We start from the raw sequence: 20,634 nt of genomic DNA, 5'->3' as shown, positions 1-20,634 counted from the left end.
GCGGACTAAAATTTTAGATATAGTCGACTAAAACTAAAACAATTCAGATGACTAAAATACGACTAAAACGAAAACAGCTTTTTAATCAAAAGACTATAACTAAAACTAAATTGAAATTTGCCGCCAAAATGAACATTGCTGCCACCCTGGATTTTTCGCGCCTTTAGTCCTTTTTCAAGTAAGTGGCAGAGCTGCTACAAGGGTTTGCACCGGGACAAGGCGCACATTGTCTGCAACTCAGGTCCAACCACAGGTGCATATCAAAGTAATAGCTCCCTTAAAGTCCAGTGCTGACTAAAAAATCAGAGTGCAGCTGCCAGTGTTCAGAGCATGTACTCTGATTGAACACTGGGTATGCGAAGGAGTGATCACCGTGGTCAAACCACACAATCACCGTGATTCAACCCCCACTGGATCACAAGGGAGATTCACCACTGCTATACCGGTCAGTCATGTGGCCGTGTAATAGCGTGACCTTTAAAAAGAAAAATCCAGAATATATAGGGTCCATCGGGTGTCCCTAAATTCTTGGGCCACCCGATGGGCACCATCAGTGTGTGGGCCCTGGTGCAGCTGTCATGGTTCTCACCCCCTGATGGTGGCCCTGCACACAGATAGCAAACATCACGCACACAAACATGAAACACAGTCAGCAATCACATACACCTTTTACACACAGATAGCAAACATCACGCACACATGTGACACACACATTACACACAGTCAGCACACACAGCCTGCATGCACACACGTATGCACACATCACACACATTCACCACACACACAAACAGATTATGGGGGTAGTTTCAGAGGGTGAAACAGTCCTGGTTTTTCACCTAACCAAATTTTTTACAAATTAAATCTTAATGGAAAAACTGAGGCAAAAGACCGTAAGTAGCTGTGTTTAAAAGGTTTTTCCTGATCATCTATTTTTGTTTACATTTTTCATTTGGATTTAATTCATGAAAATTTGAAGTTTGTTGAATAATCTTGTCATTGTCCAGGGCTCTAGTCAGGAGATCCAATCTGAAACAATTTTGTCTGTCAGGACAAGTAGATTGTCATGACAACTTTGGTCTAAAACTGCACATTTGTGCAGTTATGCACAATAATAAGAACACGCCTTCACCCAGTGAATCTAGGATTTCGAAGTGGACGAAAAGGTGAGGTGTTAGTTGTCACCCTATCACTGCTGCTTATAAATTTTACAGTTAATTACAAATATTTACATAGTGCCAACACATTCTACAGCACACTACAATAGGTAAACAAAACAACAATTTAATGGAGAGGGTGCTGCCCAAACAAGCTTTGCAAAGTTCAAAATAACCAATCTCATATAGAAGTGTTGAGATAATTTTTACACATACCAAATATTAGGTTAACAAGTTTACATTGACACTTCTAGCACTTTAACAACTGTAGCTTACTGCAGTGCTTATTGTGCAGTAAGTCTTTGGGTGCCATTGTGCTTTTGTCAAACCATTACTAAGTGGAGGCCAGCCATGATTAGAATGCTCACTTTAGTTAGATGCTCAAAATTAATCTGCTAGGAAGTATTCACTTCCTGAAACCTGTTGCTAAAGCAACAGAAGCCCTCATCTTTCAGATGATAGAATAGATATTCTGTTGTTTAGTTTGTCAGAGGAAAGCAGATGCCATCTTCGAATCATACAGTAATCCTGATAAAAATTTGGTTAATTGAAAGCTGAGCTCTTACACTAGGCCCCAGAAGCCATTTCATAAAAGTGTTCTCTGTTTAACAACTTAGACTGCAACAATGTCACAGAGCTCTCTACTTAAAGGGACACTATAGTCACCAGAACAACTACAGCTTATTGAATGTGTTCTGGTGAGTAGAATCATTACCTTCAGGCTTTTTGCTGTAAACACTGTCTTTTCAGAGAAAATGCAGTATTTACATTACAGCCTAGTGATAACTTCACTGGCAACTCCTCAGATAGCTGTTAGAGATCCTTCCTGGGTCATGGCTGCCTAAAATGCATGCAAACATTCAGTATATCCTCCCTCTGCATGCAGACACTGAACTTTCCTCATAGAGATTCATTGATTCAATTCATCTCTATGAGGAGATGCTGATTGGCCAGGGCTGTGTTTGAATTGTACTGGCTCTGCCCCTGAGAGGCAGCAGCTTCAGACTTGAATACAAGATGTTACTATCTTTAGGGAGGCAAAGGGGGCCAAGGGGGTAGATAGTGGTTTTAACACTATAGGGTCAGTCAGGAATACATGTTTGTGTTCCTGACCCTATAGTGCTCCCAGGGCCGGCGCGTCCATTAGGCGGCACAGGCGGCCGCCTTAGGGCGCACCAGCTCTGGGGGCGCAAAATTCCAGTGACCGGCAGGAGGGAAGTGCTCCCTCCTGTCTGCCTGGTCACCTCCTGGATCCCCGGAGCGGCGCGGCGTGCGGCTGAACTGAATTAGGAGGCGGCGAGGGAGCTCTGATCTCTCTGACCGGCTCCCTCGCGCGCCTTTTGCTGATGCCGCGGGAGCCGGAATATGACGTCATATTCCGGCTCCCTCGGCATCAGAAAACAGCCTGCGAGGGAGCCGGTCAGAGAGATCAGAGCTCCCTCGCCGCCTCCTAATTCAGTTCAGCCTAACGCCTCCCAGCAGCCCCACTGGACCACCAATGAGAGACCCATGCCAGCTCTCCAGGTAGGGAGGCTGGGTGGGACATTTAAATTTAATTTAGATTATTAATTACTGTGTGTGCATGTGAGTGTGAGTGTGTATGTGTGTCTGTGAGTTTGTGTGTGTCTGTCAGTGTGTGTGTGTGAGTGAGTGTGTGTGTGTCTGTCAGTGTGTGTGTGCATGTGAGTATGTGTGTCTGTCAGTGTGTGTGTAAGTGTGTCTATGAGTTTGTGTGTGAGTGAGTGTGTCTGTCGGTGTGTGTGAGTGTGTATGTCAGTGTGTTTGTGCGCATGTAAGTATGTGTGTCTGTCAGTGTGTGTGTGTTCGAGTATGTGTCTGTGAGTTTGTGTGTGTGTGAGTATGTATTTTTCTGTATGCCTGTCTGTATGTATGTATCTGTATGACGGTATGCCTCTGTATGTATGTATGTGTCCGTATGCCTGTATGTCTTGTACGTATGTTTCTGTATGTCTCTGTATACATGTATGTAACTGGATGTATGTTTGTCTCTGAATGTCTGTATATATGTCTCTGTATGCATGTATGTAACTGTATGCCTTTATGTCTCTGTATGTACGTATGTGTGTGTCTGTGTGTCTCTGTATGCCTGTATGTCTTTGTATGCATGTTTCTGTATGTATGTATGTGTCTGTATGACGGTATGCCTCTGTATGTATGTGTCTGTATGACGGTATGCCTCTGTATGTATGTATGTGTCTGTATGCCTGTCTATATGTATGTGTCTGTATGACGTTATGTATCTGTATGTGTGTATGTCTTTGTATGCCTGTATGTATGTATGTATGTATGTGTCTGCATGCCTGTATGTCTCTGTATGTATGTTTCTTTATGCCTGTATGTCTGTATGTATGTGCCTGAATGTCTTTGTATGTATGTTTCTGTATGTATGTGTCTGTATGACGGTATGCCTCTGTATGCATGTATGTCTTTATATGCCTGCATGTCTCTGTATGCATGTATATCTCTGTTTGTATGTCTCTGACTGTATATGTCTGTATGTCTCTGTATGATTATTGCTGTCTTTGTATGACAGTGTACCTGTATGACTTTGACTGTGTGACTGAAAAATGATGCCTGTGTGCCTGTGGCTTGGGAGGTAAAGACACACTGGTGAAGATGCATTTTTTTTTTTTTAAATGAGGGTTGGGGGCGCCAAAATGCATCTTCGCCTGTGTAACTAAAAATCCTAGCACCGGCCCTGAGTGGGGTCGGTCAATCTGAAATAATTACTCTGGCATGCATGCATACCAAGCAGCCTAGTCAGGGATACCTATGTACAGAGCTCTGTTGTGCGGTCATATGAGTTTCATGCCCCGAGTCCAGCAATGGCATCTAATGGTGTGATCACTCTGTGCCTATTAGGCGATGGTCTTTGGTGGTTTTAATAGTTTGTTTACATAGCCATATTTAGCATTATATACACTTACAGAGATTTAAACTATGGTTTATTACTTACGACTGTTGTGGTCAATGTAGTAAACCCCAACTTGTGGGTCATAAGCCTCTTCCCATCCCAGTGGCAGCTCATCGCCAATACAGTCAGCAAAGGTTAATGGCTTCGTATACCTAGTAAGAAAAAAAAGCAAAATTTTAGATAACAAAAAAAAAAAAAGCAAAACATAATAAAACATAATGATAAAGGATAAAAGAAAACAATCTCTCAAATTATATATGAGAGCTACTTCTTCAATTTGGCTCCAGAAAAGCTGTGGGTGCAATTCTAGTACAGTTTTATTTTTAGTCCCAAGTCTCCTGAAAATATGTAATTGAACTCTGTAGCCCCAGGTCACCTAGGAAAGCTCCTGTTTGTTCATATATTTTGCTGTATATGAAAATCACATACTACCTCAGATCTGAACAACCACATCCCTAATAACATATTAGCTCCATTTACAAGGGCACCCCTCATTACTCACTTAAATGGTTTTCACTTGCCAGCTGTTTGCAAATACACCTCAAACTCTTCAGTTATATTTCTGGCCTATATTACCTCACCCTTACAGACCTAGTGTGTAGTCCTCTAAAAATATCTTTAATGTTCTCTCCTACAATCTTTATTGTATTCTATTCATTAACATTGTAACTCATTTTGTATTTGTATTTTACATTTATATTTCAAATTGCTAAACCATTGCAATGCCAAATCTGCCAATCTGTGACTACAGCTGAGATAGAAATGTTTCTAAATCAGCTATTTTGGTCTAAATTTTGCAATTCTATACACTACAATTTGTAGTGTACATTTACACGCCTATATTATTTTTTTCTAGCTATCCTATCTTCACAACTTACATTTTCCATTTCCCTTGTTAAGTTTTGTAGCCTACTTTTAAATTTTTTCTATTTCCTTAATCCAAAATTGCAACGTGTTTTTTTCAAGATGGGGGTTAATGGGGGCTTTTAAAAACGTATTTAACAGTTTGAACAAATAAACGTGTTTGTCACTATTCATTTATTTGATTTATTTGAGCACCCATTTCACCCCAAGCTGTGTTGTTTGTTTGGGCTCTATAAATGTCTGCGATAACAATACGTTCTGGATTTTTGTTTTGCCTAGTAGCTTTTAGGTTTAGTAGCATTTCTTTATTCTCCTGGTAGGTAGTGGGCTCTATTGTTCCCTCTCAATTCTCTTGGCCAGTTCCACTTTCATTATACATTCCCATTAAGGTTTTCACAATTCCTCTTTATTCTTCATTCGAATTACATCAGTCTACCCAATGATACTTTACTTTCCACTTCTACAGGAAGAGGGAGGATAAAACCATACTGAAGACCACTGCTCTGACAGTGGTATCAGGAAAGTCTTACACAAACCCATTTCATTGCGGCTTTACATAAACTTTGCTGATATCAAGGAAATCACAAGTGCAACATAAAATATCAAGCGTGCGGGAAATAAATATTCTACATCAAAAATTTCACTTTTGGTGAGATATTTTTTAAAACACAGCAACAGCCTTGCCCATTCATAAATAGGGAACATTGTAATATATGCATCGCTGTTCCTTTAATGTTTCAACGTGAGTATTCCAACTCATTAGAACAGATGGAATGGAAATAAATGTCTAATATGTTAGACAGCTTGGTCTAGTTTGTGAAGTACACTTTGTAAGTCTTAATCAGAGACACACAAAAAAAAGATTCACATTTATTAATTGGTATACATTTTGCTTGCTGAACCTATGCTTTGACTTTGTTTAATTAGACATGATAATATTACGGACTTCGAAATCTTGTCGAGAAAATAAATATATACTAGGTCCATTTTATGGACCATCAATTAAAATTTTTTTAGGTTCTGTAAAAATGAAATACACATATACACCAACGCACAGACAGATACACTGTCACTCTATATAATTAATCACAATGTTAAAATATGTACATGTACAGTATGGGAGCAAAATCAATGAATGTTAAGAATTGCTTACGAAGCAAACGTACAGGAGTTAACATTTAAAGCAATTTTAAAACAAAACATGTTACAACTTCTTAAATAGACACTTTATACATACATAAACACACAGATGAAGGAATGCATGTGTGTATGTTAACTCTGCTAGCTCAGTTTCTACAATGATCCTAAAACCTCTCTGTCACCCCAAGCGTACCTTTTTTCAATTGTTTCCCCTTTTTATACCTCTATCCCAATCTGTTCTATTCGGATTTATTTCTGTTTAAAAAACCAAAAGACGACTACTTTGTCTTGTTCATTTTTCCTGCACTTGACAAACTTGACAAAGGATGAAGCTTAAGGAAGCTCCACTTCCTTTGCCAAGAATTATTGTCTCATAATACTCACCTTTGAGTATATTCAGTTTATCCCCCTTATTCTCGCAATCTCTGCTTTCTTAATTTCTATGCATGGGATTTCGATCTCGTTGCATACTATGGGCAGACAATGGCACAGACAGTACATTACTGCCAGTAAATTGAAGATAGTGAAACTAATGGTGATTAAGGGAGTCAATATTATAATAGACACATTAGAGGGACACTAGCAGAGTTGGTGGAGCAGGGAGCAAACAAGGGTCAGGCCATGACAGAGCCACTTTAAATACTGTGGTAATAAAATATCATGCTCTGTATGTCTGCATTCCTGCCACCTCTCCTAAATCTAGCAGGGCAGTCACAATTATGAGCCCCTGTCCCTCCATTTTTTCCACTGGTGTTCCACTTTCTCTGTGCTAGTTTATTAATACATGCCCTGGACCCTTCCATAAGTACAAGAAGCTTAACAACAGGAGGGAAGGTTATATACCCAGTGGCTAAGTGGAGATCATGCTGGGTAGCAGGATCCCTGGTAGTCTGGTGGGGAAAAATTGTGGTATGAACCTCTATTGGGTACATATCTCTTTTAATGCTCTCTCTCACAGTCCCAGTGGTAAGTCAATGACTACAAGTGCTGGCTCCTTTGATCTTATTGCCAGCTCAGGCAGCGCCTTGTCTGAACCTGGCGCCTTACGAGTAATCTTGCTCTGTGGGTATCCATGGACCGCTGTCTGCATGTTTTGCCCTTCATGTTGGTGTACAAGTACTTTGGAAAGAATGTCACATCCCGACACTGGTGCCACCCCCTCCTGAACTGGCTTCAATGTATCTGCAATCACATTTAATTACAGCATTACAAGGAGTGAAATAAGTTGAAATAATTAATTGCTTCAATGATCCCAAGGAACAGCTGTGATTAATTAACTAAGCTATCTAATGCAATGATAAATGTAACATTATAGAGGAGTGCTTTTCATGTACGTCTCCACCCCCACAGCATTAAACATTTATTTGCATTCTTACAAGCTTGACAATCTGGCAGAAATTTGTGTGATCTACTTGCTATTTCCATGGTAATTTGTCAACATAGCTTCACAAAAAAATCCACTGAGAGAGTCATGGTGAGGACCATCTTTTAGACCCAGGTACAAAAGGATTTTATTAAAATATACGCAATAAACTTGCTAGGGTAGATAGGCTAAGGTGTGTCCCATTCTTTATTTGGAAAGTGGGATATTGCTGTGATCTCTACCTCTTAAAAGTACAGGGTTTGACTGCAGAGTTCCAGTTTAAGAATGTTGGTAGGCATGGGACCAAGTTAGTTGATAGGAATTTGCAGCAGACTACTAAGTGTTGGACTTGCCCACTGAACATTGCATGATTGCTTTGCCAATGGAATAGTACATGTTAAATCTCATTATGTAGCCACTCCCTGCCACATCAGTTCCAAAACGATATCCTCATGAAATGTAATGTAGATTGAGCTCAAACAGACATCTAACTCAAGTTTAACTACTTGTCGTTTCTTACTTTTTTTAATTTTATTTTTTTAGATTTTAACCAGTACCAAAGAGGTATTTATTGGACTGAAAGTAACGCCAACTGACACTCTCAGTGGTAGATCTCCATTCACAAAACGTAGTGAAAACCAGATGTACCTGACCTGTGAACTGATGTTCTTAGCCTACCTGCAGCGTCCAATCGCTTCCTGATTGAAGCCTTAAACTCAAACAGGAGTGCCTGACTAAAGAATTTGGAGTTAAACCATTCATTAATGGGTTATCCATTTGTAGTTAACCATTCATTAATGGTTTAACCCCTGAGGTAAGCCTGTGGCAGGGACCTCCTCGCACCAGTACATCTTCATTCTGATGAAATTGTTATGGTGCCCATAGTGTTTCTTTAAGTAAACACTAACTACATGGTTAAGCAATCAAAATGTCTCTATGATGGGAACAACGTTGGTGATTAATCAGCCAAATGTTTATACAAATTTTTGCCACGCTTGCAAATGTGAAATTACAAGAAAGAAAGAAAAAAAACAAAAGCATCAATCTTCAGAACGAGCAATAATTATATAGATAAAAACACATTGTATTCTATACCAGTCTGTGAAGTGAATCCAATGTTTAATATGTATACACAGACAAATACATAAACAACAGATTCTTTTCATATGATAGCAGAATATTTGTCAAATGCTGACCAACAGGCAACCTCCAAAATGCAGTATTGTAAAAGTGCCAGAAATATTTTACTAATAAAAAACATATTTCTTCACAAGATGAGCTCAAATGCATTTCATTTTGTGTAATCTTTGCACAATACTATAAGAGGACGGCGGTGCGCAAAAATATTAGAGATTCACTCAAAAACCTGAAAAGCCAATCACAGTCAGCAAAAAAAGAATACATTTTAAATCCAATCTGTTACCTTGACATATTTAGCAGAGACCCCCAAACATGCCTTCCCAACTTAATGTATGTCTGCTCAGGGCTGAAGATGGAGATATACTTATCTTAATCTTTACCTTAACAGATCATACATAGACAAACACATAAAATATGTGTATTTCATAAAAATGTGTATTTCATAAAAATGTGTATTTCAGAAGTGATATTGTCATGCGACAGTCACTTTAAGATCACATATTTGCTGCAAGTTTCCAGGATTTGCAGCATTTGCTAGTTCTCGCTAATCCAGAAAGTGCTTTATCTGTAAATTATTTGTTGTTAAACAAACACTATAATGTAGTGGTTTTGGTGTCTCTAGCATATCAATGCAGGTTCAGAAATGAAAACACTGCCTTTTCAAAGAATAGGCAATGTCTACATTGCTGCCTAGTAACACCTCTAGTGGCAGTCAAGCTCCCCATAGAGATGCATTGATTCAATATCCTCCAAATGCTTTTCGATGGGAAAACATTGGATTGGCTGAGATAGTCAAGAATGATGATTTCAGCCATGAAGGGGGGACCAGCCGTGGGGAGACCACCTGGAGAAAATACCTTGTGATTACCTACCTGCTTATATAAAAAAATTCTACATTCTGAGAGGCCTTGAGACCTAAATAGCTAGTCCAAAATGACAGTGTTAGGAATACATGTTTGTATTAGTTTGTATTAGTTTTCCTTTAAATGACCCCAGTGTATAATTGTAAAGCACTGCGGAATATGTTGACACTATATAAACGCTAATAGTAAAAAAAATAATTAGAATAATGCCTCAATTATTTCATGTTATCATCATCCATTGCAATCAATTGCATAAGACTCTAAAATTGCAGTCAAATTTATGAGTGTCTGCATGTTCTGACAAGATACCTTCTTATATTGGTGTGGAGGCATAAGTTAATTTTGTCATATTACATCTAAAAGATGAAATCATGCTAAGCGTGGTGTTTATTAAACATCTATATACTGTATCAAATAAAAACAGTACAAAACTCACATGAAGGGTTGTGTATTACACCTATTCAAATATATGTTTATACTTCTGGCAGGTAGTTTGCAACCAAAACACACTGTTATTGTAATCACAAGTCATCATCCTCAATTAACTTTGTCATGTGCATGTACGCTTCCATATTCAAATATGTATTGAGAGGCTCAATACATATTTAAAAAAAATGGCATATGGGGAAAAAGCCGGTTTGATCCAAGGAGGACAAATTAAGTCAGACACGAATCAGGACAAAATATTCCCACCGCAAAATAGGACAGTGTTTGTTTCTAAAAACAGGTCTATGTAACATTGCTCTGTAGTTAGAAACCAAGCCTAGAAGATCACATCTCATACAGTCCACGTGATAGTTTCTCTTTAACCAATCTTCAATAGTAGAGAAACTAGTAGTACGCACAGTAGATTTATTTGTCAAGTCTTTTGGAGTGATGCAAAAATACCATAGGGATTCATATACTATGCTAAGTCTCATGGAGCGGTGCAAAAATTAACTGGGGAGTTTGGGTTCCAGCCAACCACCCATGAGGTCTGCATAGATGAAGCATACAGTTCGACTGGCTTGCCAAGTCATTCCAATTCCATTAGGTAGCATGATGCAAGCAGGATTCGGCAGCATGCAGTTAAGGCAGTATTCCTTACAGCAAGTAGTTGGCGTTTGCAATCTCCGCTAGAGTTTGTTGACCGATGGACACTTTTGATTTGTAGGAGAAGCTCTTCATGCCTACAGTCAATCTTGGAAGGACCATTCTGGGTGTCCATAGTGAATGAGGTTTCTCACAAATTCTACCTTTTTTCATAGTGATGAGAAAGTATGCTTGGTAAGAGCTGGTGTTGTACGTGTAGCAACAATATAAACTCAGATCTTTCTTAAGAAGCATGTAAAGATCTGATCAAGGGCATTCAGAGACCTTGGGTCAATAGGTTTCTGGGTCATAACCTTACATCAATAAGTCATGTGGTCAGATTTAAGGGGTACTATAAGCACTAAAACAACTTTATCCTAATAAATCAACTGCTTTAGAGACCATGTCCCACAGTCTCACTGTTCAGTTTTCTGACTTGAGACTTGAGAAACAGAAGGTTTGCACCTAGACACAATCCCTTCGCCAATAACCTTGGCTGGCAGGAGGTAAATGTGGGCTCTGCAATATTCTATAGAGACTGTCCCGAAGTTGTGGACATCTCTCTCTCTGCAACTTGTCAAGTTTGATTTCGCGCACCAATCTTTCAATTATCACAGTGGTACCAGGATCAGAGTCCTCTTTAGTATATACTCTAAAATGAAGTAGTGTGTGCATGAATATATAGCATGATTTTACTTCAGAAGCCAGAATAGAATTGATGTGCATGAAACTATTGTCTTGTGTGACCATTGATCATGGAGATAAGACCCAGGGCTCAATTTTATTAAAAGCCTCAACTCCTGTTCCTCACCTCTCCTATCATCTAGATTTTAAGCTCCCACTTTTTGCTAAATTTTGTATTTTTTATTATATTTTGTACATTTTGTAATTTTGCCTCCGACGTATTGTACTTGCATCCATTCTCTCCCATGTACCGCACTACAGAATGCGTTGGCACTTTATAACTAAAGTAAATAGTAATAATAAGTAGAATAAATATTTTCAAACTTTAAATTGTGTAAATGTACATAATTAGAATGTATTGGTCCCTGCTCACTGGGCCTAGGTTTACGTGGTAGCTATGCATTTTATGTTTCAAATACATTTTATGCTATGTGTTTGTTTAAAACTTTTTTAGTTTTTTTAAAACAATTTTAGGAATTGGTAGTGAAGGGGTTACAAAAAGCATGAATTAATTCATTCATTCGTTATACAATGAAAAAAAAAAAAATGACCCGCACTCAAACCGGATCACATTCTCCTGTCTGCCCTGACAGGAGCCAGACTATTTCATATCGAACTGGCTTAACACTAGATGACCTTTCCAATTGTAACATCCTGGACAAGAGAACAAAAGGTTTAATTAGGTTAGATAGAATTTCATTCAAGAAACATGTGCTTTCTCAGTGATACATGTTACTTAAAGCAAGACACATCGCTACAATTCTTCATTTCATTAGGGCAGAAACCTTAAGTGAATCATACCAAAGATGTCAAGACAAAGATTTACCCAACAAACAAATTACTATGTACTATCTATCTACACATATAAACTAAGCAGCAACTGAGGGAAAATAACAGAATCCAATCATGTCTCTCTAGACGTGGCTCACATTACCATTTCTTTGTTAATCAAGCTATTTAAATGTGTCCCTCTGGGGCACTATGTTACATACAGACAGAAGAAGCATCATGTGGTCTAATTTCAGAAGGATCCCCATTTATTTGTGATGTCATATCATGATGGAGAGAACAGGATTGTTCTAAAAGTATTACTTTGCAAGTTATTATTTAGCTTCAGTGAATAGTTGATAAAAAAAATACCCACACATCATTCTTTGCGAGTACATTTGTGATTTATATACTATGTGTTCTTCTGAGGCTGAGATTGTTACAAAGTGCAAATACACATAGTTGAAGAAATGTATAGCCAAAAAGGAATAATATTCAATGTCAACTTGGCCTTAAATATATTTACTTTGAATTTCCCCCAAAATCTTACTTTAGAAAATAACCTTGTATATTAGTCAGTAATTGGTAATGCTATGTTAAAGGACCACTATAGTGCCAGGAAAACAAACTCGTTTTCCTGGCTCTATAGGGTCCTTGGGTCCCCCTCACCCTCAGGGCCCCCCTCCCGCCGGGCTCTAGGGTGAGGAATGGGTTAATCCCTTACCTTTTTTTCCAGCGCTGGGCTCCCTTGGCACTGGGGACTCTCCTCCTCCTTTCCCGTCATCAGCTGAATGCGCATGCGCGGCACGAGCCGCGCGTGCATTCAGCCAGTCTATAGGAAAGCATTCTCAAAAAGCGCGGAAGCGCCTCAATGAGACAGCCACTAGAGGCTGGATTAACCCTAAAGTAAACATACAGTTTCTCTGAAACTGCTATGTTTACAGCAGGCAGAGATAACCCTAGATGGACCTGGCCCCCAGACCACTTCATTGAGCTAAAGTGGTCTGGGTGCCTATAGTGGTCCTTTAATCTGTTGTCTTTCATCAAGCTGATGAGGACCAAATCAAGATGGAGCCGCATGTTTATTTATAAAAAAGATTTTCAGGGTTTTGTTTTTTTACTAAGTGATAATTCAAAATGAATTACAAATTCAAGGTTATAATAGCCAATTTGAAAACATTCAGCTATGCTTACTTTGGCCTCAAATTTGAACTTCACTTTGTAGTCATTTTGAATTCTTAGTTTAATGAATAATTGTGCTAATAGAGAAGTTGAACTAAAAGTAAATGTAAGGGTGCCTGTTAATACAGAACTGCTGAAGTTACCTATTATTTACTAACGTGAAAATTCAAAGAGAATTTCAAATTTAAGGTCAAAGTAGCCAAGATGGAAATATTTTCAAGTTGGCTATGATTTCAGTTCACCCACGTAGGCCTTAAATTTGGAATTCGCTTTGTACTCTCATTTTAGTAAATAACCCTGACAGAGTTATTCACCAAATGTGGAATTGCTAGAAACTGACAGGGAAGTGAAATAGTTTCGACCAAAATCGTGAATTAGGATAATTTGCCCCGCTCTCTTATTTTATACCACACAACTCCAGCGTCCGAATACACGGAACATGGAACCGGCTCAATTTCTGGCAAATCAGCCTGGTGTGAATCTTCTAAGGGCAGGCCACTGAGGGTAGCTGATGCAGGGAGCACTGGTGTTATTTCTTTGCAATAGAAAAACTACATATATTTTAGAAATATTGTACATATTCATTAAGTAGTAACACTTTCAGGATTATGCACCAAAGTAAGATGTCAAAGTGAATTTCATATTTAACCCCTTAAGGACACATGACATGTGTGACATGTCATGATTCCCTTTTATTCCAGAAGTTTGGTCCTTAAGGGGTTAAAAGAACACTATAGCGCCAGGAATACTAACATGTAATCCTGACCCTATAGTGTAAAAAACACAATCTAGCCCCCCTGGTTTCCCTTTATAGTAAAATCTTACCTTTATTTCAGTCTGCTGCTGCCCCTGATCTGCCTGCTCGGCTGACATCATTAGAAGTGGTGATCTGAGCCAATCACAATGCTTTCACATAGGAAAGCATTGGCGTTTCAAAAGGGTTAAGGAGTGCAGCACTGCCCCAGGAAGCACTTCTAGTAGCAATCTGAGGTGTGGCCAGTGGGTGTATCCCTTCCCTAGGCTGCAATGTAACACTGCTTTTTCTGTTAAAAAGACAGTGCTTACTGCAAAAAAGCCTGAAGGGAATGCATATACTCACCAGAACAAATACAATAAACTGTTGTTCTGGTGACTACAGTGTCCCTTCAAGCCACAGTAGTCAAACTGGAAGTTTACAAGTAATTTCGCCTTGAATCTATGTTCACTTTAAATTCACTTTGACTTCCTGGCAATTCTTACTATAGTGAATAACACAGTTTGTACCACCGTTTATTTTTATTTTTGTTTTTGGGCTACTGGCAAACACTTGGAAGGTGGTATCAGTCCTGTCAGTGGGAACTGAATGTCCTCTAACAAACCCTAATTGTATAGTATCATTATGAGGTCATGTGATGAAAAGATTAATGTTATTATGTACACGTGAGATTTTACTGCAGCTTACAAGCAATGAATTTAAAGTTTAATTCTCACAAGGATCAAGCAGTATCTGCATGTTTACATTGGGTTTGTAGACAAACAAATACCATCAAAGGAATAGAATGTGTTGTTCATTCGTTCGCCCCTGAACAAACGTACTGTTCCCTGTGGTCAGAAATAATTCACATGCATTTTTAACATAACTCAAATTCCACAATCAACCTAATTATTACACAATGCTGGCAAATTAGAGTTAGAAATATAGATTAATATCATCTGGACTGCCATTTATTTTCTTCGGCAACATGTTTAAATACATTTCAAACTTTCTAGTTCAGCCCATTTAAATGTTACATTGCAAAACAATTAAAAATATATATTGAGAGGACATAAAGCTATTGGAGTGTTGCCTAAGTATTTATGTATGTGCCCGATCTGAAAAGACTAGTGCTATGGTTGACTGACTGTAAGCAAAGTAGCAGGTGTCTTTCCATCACTATTTACATGGGCTTAATCCTGTGCATACATTTAAAGGGACACTATAGGCACCTCAACCACTTCATAGAGGCATCTGTCACAGAGCTGAATGTTGCAGTGCATGTGCAATAGCCTCCCAATGCTTTCCTATGGGAAAGAATTGGATTGGCTGAGATCATCAATCTGGATGATCTCAGCCAATGAGGCGTGGGGCGTGCCAGCAGGATGGTACCTCTTGTGTCACTATGCCCCACTCCCTCTAGCATGTAAGCTCATTGAGCAGGGCCCTCAACCCCGCTGTTCCTGTGTGTCCATTTGTCTGGTTACAGTTAAGTGTCTGTTAGTCCACCCATTGCACAGCACTTCAGAATTTGCTGGCACTGTATAAATAATAATAATATTAATGGAGACCGGGGCAGCGAGGACTGAAGGGTAAGTAATCTCATAGGGTTGTGGGAATGAGTTGGGAATTAAAAACTACTATAGACAGATTAAAACTATAGTGTAATAAAGACATGTTTATATTCCTAATGCTCTAGCATTCCTTTAAACAGCGGCGTACATACTGCGGTTGCAGCTACGACTGGGCCCGTCATCCGGCCGTGCAGTATAATTGCCGGGGCCGCAGGTGAAGGGGTCCATCGGGTGGCCCATGCTGTTAGGGCCACCCGATGCAAATTAATATCATCATCAGAGTGGGCCCGGTAACAGCGATGATGTCAGACGCTGGGAGGAAATGACTGCCCCGGTCACTCCTCCCAGCAACCACCAGGAGCCGCGCAGGAGCAAGGACAAGGAGTCAGAGTGGCAACTCTGACTCCCATCAACCTGAGCCACCACTGGACCCCAGGGAAGTCACCCTCCAGCACCTAAAAGGTAGGTAATAGGAGGATGACTAAAATATTTTGCATGTGTGTGTGTTAGTGTATGTGTGTGTCTGTATGTATGTATGTGTGTGTGTCTATGTATGTGTCTGTATCTGTGTGTGTCTGTATGTGTGTGTGTGTATGTGTGTCTGTCTGTGTGTGTCTGGGGGGGCTATGGGAGGCCCCATGGATCAGTTTTGCACCGGGGCCCCCTGGATTGTGTGTACGCCACTGCCTTTAACCCTTTCAGGACCGCTGACGGTTCAGGACCGTCAGCGGTAAAACGTGCGTTTGGACCGCTGACGGTCCTGAACCGTCATAACGGTCTGGGGCTACTTACCTGATCGCCGTCGGTCCCATGGCGGCGATCAGTGCTCCACCCGGTCCAGGGGGGTTGCCTGTCTGCCCGGGCAGTCCCCCCTCGGCAGATCAGGACCCCACGGCCATGTGATCACTCGATCACATGACCGCAATAGGTGTCTGTGTATCTGCCTGCAGGGGGACTGTCTGTGCTGACAGGCAGTCTCCCTGCAAGTGAAAAATCAAAAAAATAAAGTTAAAAAAAACCAGTGTAAAATCAGTGTAAAAAAAATAGATAATATGTGTATATATATATATATATGATATATATACATGTATTATATCTATATATAATATATGTATATGTATCATATATATAATGTCATATTAAGTGTATTTTTATATTTATATATACGTATATTAATATAAAAATACACTTATATTTAAATTACACACGAATATATACAATATATATAATTGCTATATATATGGTATATATATATTATTATAAAATACAAATAATATGTTAATAAAAAGAAATAACAAAAATAAAAATAATTTTTAATAATTATAAAAAAATATTTATATATGCAATTTTATTCTAACAGTATTTTGATATATATATATATTTATATCAAAATATACTTAGAATGTAATGATATATATATCTATGTATAAATAAATAAATAAAAACAATACGAAATATACATATGTCCATATACATAATTACATAAATAATTTCATAAATATACACGTAGACGTCAAATATATAAATATGTATATATATTAAAATTCTACATGTGTATTTATGTAATATTTTTACCTAATTAAGTAATTTTAATGATTGCAATTTGAGGGACCTGCCTGCCAACCCAGGCCGAAAGTCCAGATAATTTAATTTGCTAGCACTATGTTTAACCCTGTAACTTTCTATGACACCCTAAAACCTGTACATGGGGGTACTGTTTTACTCGGGAGACTTCGCTGAACACAAATATTAGTGTTTCAAAACAGTAAAACATATCACAGCGATGATATTGTCAGTGAAAGTGAAGTTTTTTGCATTTTTCACACACAAACAGCACTTTCACTGAGGATATTATTGCTGTGATACATTTTACTGTTCTGATACACTAATATTTGTGTTCAGCGAAGTCTCCTGAGTATAACAGTACCCCACATGTAGAGGTTTTATAGTGTTTGTGAAAGTTACAGGGTCAAATATAAGGCTTGATTTTACTTTTTTTTTTATTGAAATTTGTCGGATTGGTTAGGTTGCCTTTGAGAGCGTATGGTAGCCAAGGAATGAGAATTAGCCCCATGATGGCATACCATTTGCAAAAGAAGACAACCCAAGGTATTGCAAATGGGGTATGTTCAGCCTTTTTTAGTAGCCACTTAGTCACAAACACCGGCCAAAGTTAGCGTTTCTTGCATTTTTAACACACAAACAAATATAAATGCTAACTTTGGCCAGTGTTTGTGACTAAGTGGCTACTAAAAAAAACTGGACATACCCAATTTTGAATACCCTGGGTTGTCTACTTTAAAAAAATATGTACATGTTAGGTGTGTTTCGGGGATTTATGACAGATAACGGTGTTACAAGGTCACTATTGATACATTTAAAATATATATATATTGAAACAGCAATTTCCTACTTGTATTTATAGGCCTATAACTTGCAAAAAAAGCAATAAAGCATGTAAACACTGGGTGTTTTTAAACTCGGGACAAAATTTTTAATCTATTTAGCAGTTTTTTTCATTAGCTTTTGTAGATAAGTAAAAGATTTTTCAAGTAAAAGTCCAAAAACATGTTTTTTTTTTTAATTTTTCACCATATTTTATTATTTTTTTAAAATGTTAGTGTGTGTGTCTGTTAGTGTGCGTGTCTGTTAGTGTGTGTATGTATGTCTGTTAGTGTGTGTATGTGTCTGTTAGTGTGTGTGTGTGTCTGTTAGTGTGTGTGTGTCTGTTAGTGTGTGTGTGTCTGTTAGTGTGTGTGTGTGTGTGTGTTAGTGTGTGTATCTGTCTGTTAGTGTGTGTGTGTGTGTCTGTTAGTGTGTGTGTGTGTGTCTGTTAGTGTATGTGTGTGTGTGTGTCTGTTAGTGTGTGTGTGTGTCTGTTAGTGTGTGTGTATGTATGTCTCTTAGTGTGTGTGTCTGTTAGTGTGCATGTCTGTTAGAGTGTGTATGTATGTCTGTTAGTGTGTGTGTGTCTGTTAGTGTGTGTATGTGTCTGTTAGTGTGTGTATGTGTCTGTTAGTGTGTGTGTGTGTGTCTGTTAGTGTGTGTGTGTGTGTCTGTTAGTGTGTGTGTGTCTGTTAGTGTGTGTGTGTCTGTTAGTGTATGTGTGTGTGCATGTGTGTCTGTTAGTGTGTGTGTGTCTAAAAAACCACGGGTTAGGGGGCGCCACTGATAGAAAGAAGCCTAGTGTAAACACATTGAAATAGAAGATGCTACACAAAAAGACCTATAACTGCATTTACTTTACACGTCTCTATAATGTGGAATTATTCATTACTAAGCATGAATGGACTCAGATGTATAATATGTAACCATAGTAACCCTGCAGAACTGAAATATGCAACAATTGAAATCTTTCAACCTTTTTTGAGATCTCTCATCTCAAGTAAAAATAATTGGAATTGGTCATACCAAATTCTACATTCTACATGAAAGCCCACCTTTACATCAATGGACCACCATAGACATTCTAGTGTATTTTAGACATTCAAGATAAACATGGTAGTTGTGGTTTATTTTCTGATTGATCTGCTTCATGACCATTAACCCCTTAAGGACCAAACTTCTGGAATAAAAGGGAATCGTGACATGTCACACGTCATGTGTCTTTAAGGGGTTAAAGAAGCAATATGGGTACCAAAACTACTATATGCCAATGTAATGTTTATAGTGCCATTAAGCTGAGGTTGGTGCCATCCAGTTCTTGGTCAAGAAGTGTGGTGAGGAAAAAATGTGTGTCCCGAGGCACTCAACGCCCAGCACTCTGATCACCTATTTATGACTAGTTAACAGGGATAAGCAACCTTCGGCACTCCAGATGTTGTGGACTACATCCCCCATAGTACTCTTACACTAATAATGCTAGGAACATGGGCGTAGGAACCCAAAAAAATCTGGGGGGGATAGCATTTTTACTCGCCGGGTATATTCTTATTCCGTAAACTAGGAGTTGTTTATCCCATTGTACAGCGCTACGGAATTTGCAGTCGCTATATAAATGATTAAATAATAACATTAAAGGGTCACTACAGGGAAGGGGTTTTACTTACCCGGATACAGTGCCGGGATCCTCCTGATTAGAACCACCCCTACCCTTCCCATGAATATTAGAACCACCCCTAACCCTTCCATGCACAAAAGAACCCCACCTACCCCTTCCACGCATATTAACCCCCTACCCCTTCCATGCATATTAGTACCCCCCTAACCCCTTCCATGCATATTAGAACCCACCCTACCTCTTCCATTCATATTAGTACTCCCCTAACCCCTTCCAATAATTTTTCTACCTCCCCCCTCCTCCCATCCATATTAGTAGCCCCCCTAAACCCTTCCAATTATTTTTCTACCTACCCCTCTCCCCTATCCTTATTAGTAGCCCCCCTAACCCTTTCCAATAATTTTTCTGCCATGTTAACTAACGCCAGTGCTGGAGTGCCGACGTGTTTACATTAAAAGGCCTGCAGGGACAGGCTATAGACACCAGAACCACTACATTAAGCTGCAGTGCTTCTGGGGACTATAGTGTTTCTTTAATGTGAGGTTAATTAGAGATAAGTGCAACGAATAATATGCTAGATTGCTTACTTACAACCAGATGAGGATGATGATGGGCTCTAGCTGCAGTCTGGCTCCACTGGTCTGGTGTAGAACAGGCTCTCTGGAGGCTGTTTGTAATTGTGGTCACAAAAATCAATGTTCTGTGAGAACGGGAAGCAGCTCCATTTTTTGGGGGCCCTTTACACAGCTCAAGGTCTGGATCCCAGGGTCCACCTTCATGTTCCATCAATGAGTTTGTTCACAGGGGGTGGAGTGTGTAGGGGATGTCCTGATATATGTGTAAGGAATGCATTGTGTGAATCTGTGTTTGTATGTGTAAGGGCTGCAAGGTGTGATTCTGTGTATGTACGGGATGCAGTGTGTGCGTCTGTAAGGGGTGCATTGAGTGTGTGTACGGGGTGCATTGAGTGTGTGTAAGGAATGCATTGTGTGTTTCTGTGTGTGTAAGGTTGCATGATTGTGTGATTGTGTGTGTGTGTGTGTGCACGGGGTGCATTGAGTGTGTGTAAGAATGAATTGTGTGTTTCTGTGTGTGTAAGGGTGGTATGATTGTGTGATTGTGTGTGTGTGTGGTGGATGTCAATCTCTCTCCCTCCCTTGTCA

The 20,634-nt window shown here is 39.2% G+C and overlaps 1 protein-coding gene across 1 annotated transcript in view; it reads right to left on the bottom strand.

The window, feature by feature from the left end:
- WWC1 (WW and C2 domain containing 1) overlaps nucleotides 1–20,634 on the bottom strand; it is a 227,517-nt gene that overhangs the window by 123,727 nt on the left and 83,156 nt on the right. The window contains exon 2 of the mRNA XM_063447439.1: nucleotides 4,132–4,241. Coding sequence (XP_063303509.1) covers nucleotides 4,132–4,241 — 110 coding nt within the window. The remainder of the gene's footprint in view (nucleotides 1–4,131; nucleotides 4,242–20,634) is intronic.

Source organism: Pelobates fuscus, chromosome 3 (genome assembly GCF_036172605.1).
Source record: "Pelobates fuscus isolate aPelFus1 chromosome 3, aPelFus1.pri, whole genome shotgun sequence".
NCBI lineage: Eukaryota > Metazoa > Chordata > Amphibia > Anura > Pelobatidae > Pelobates > Pelobates fuscus.
This window is presented reverse-complemented; position numbering and strand designations above follow the sequence as displayed.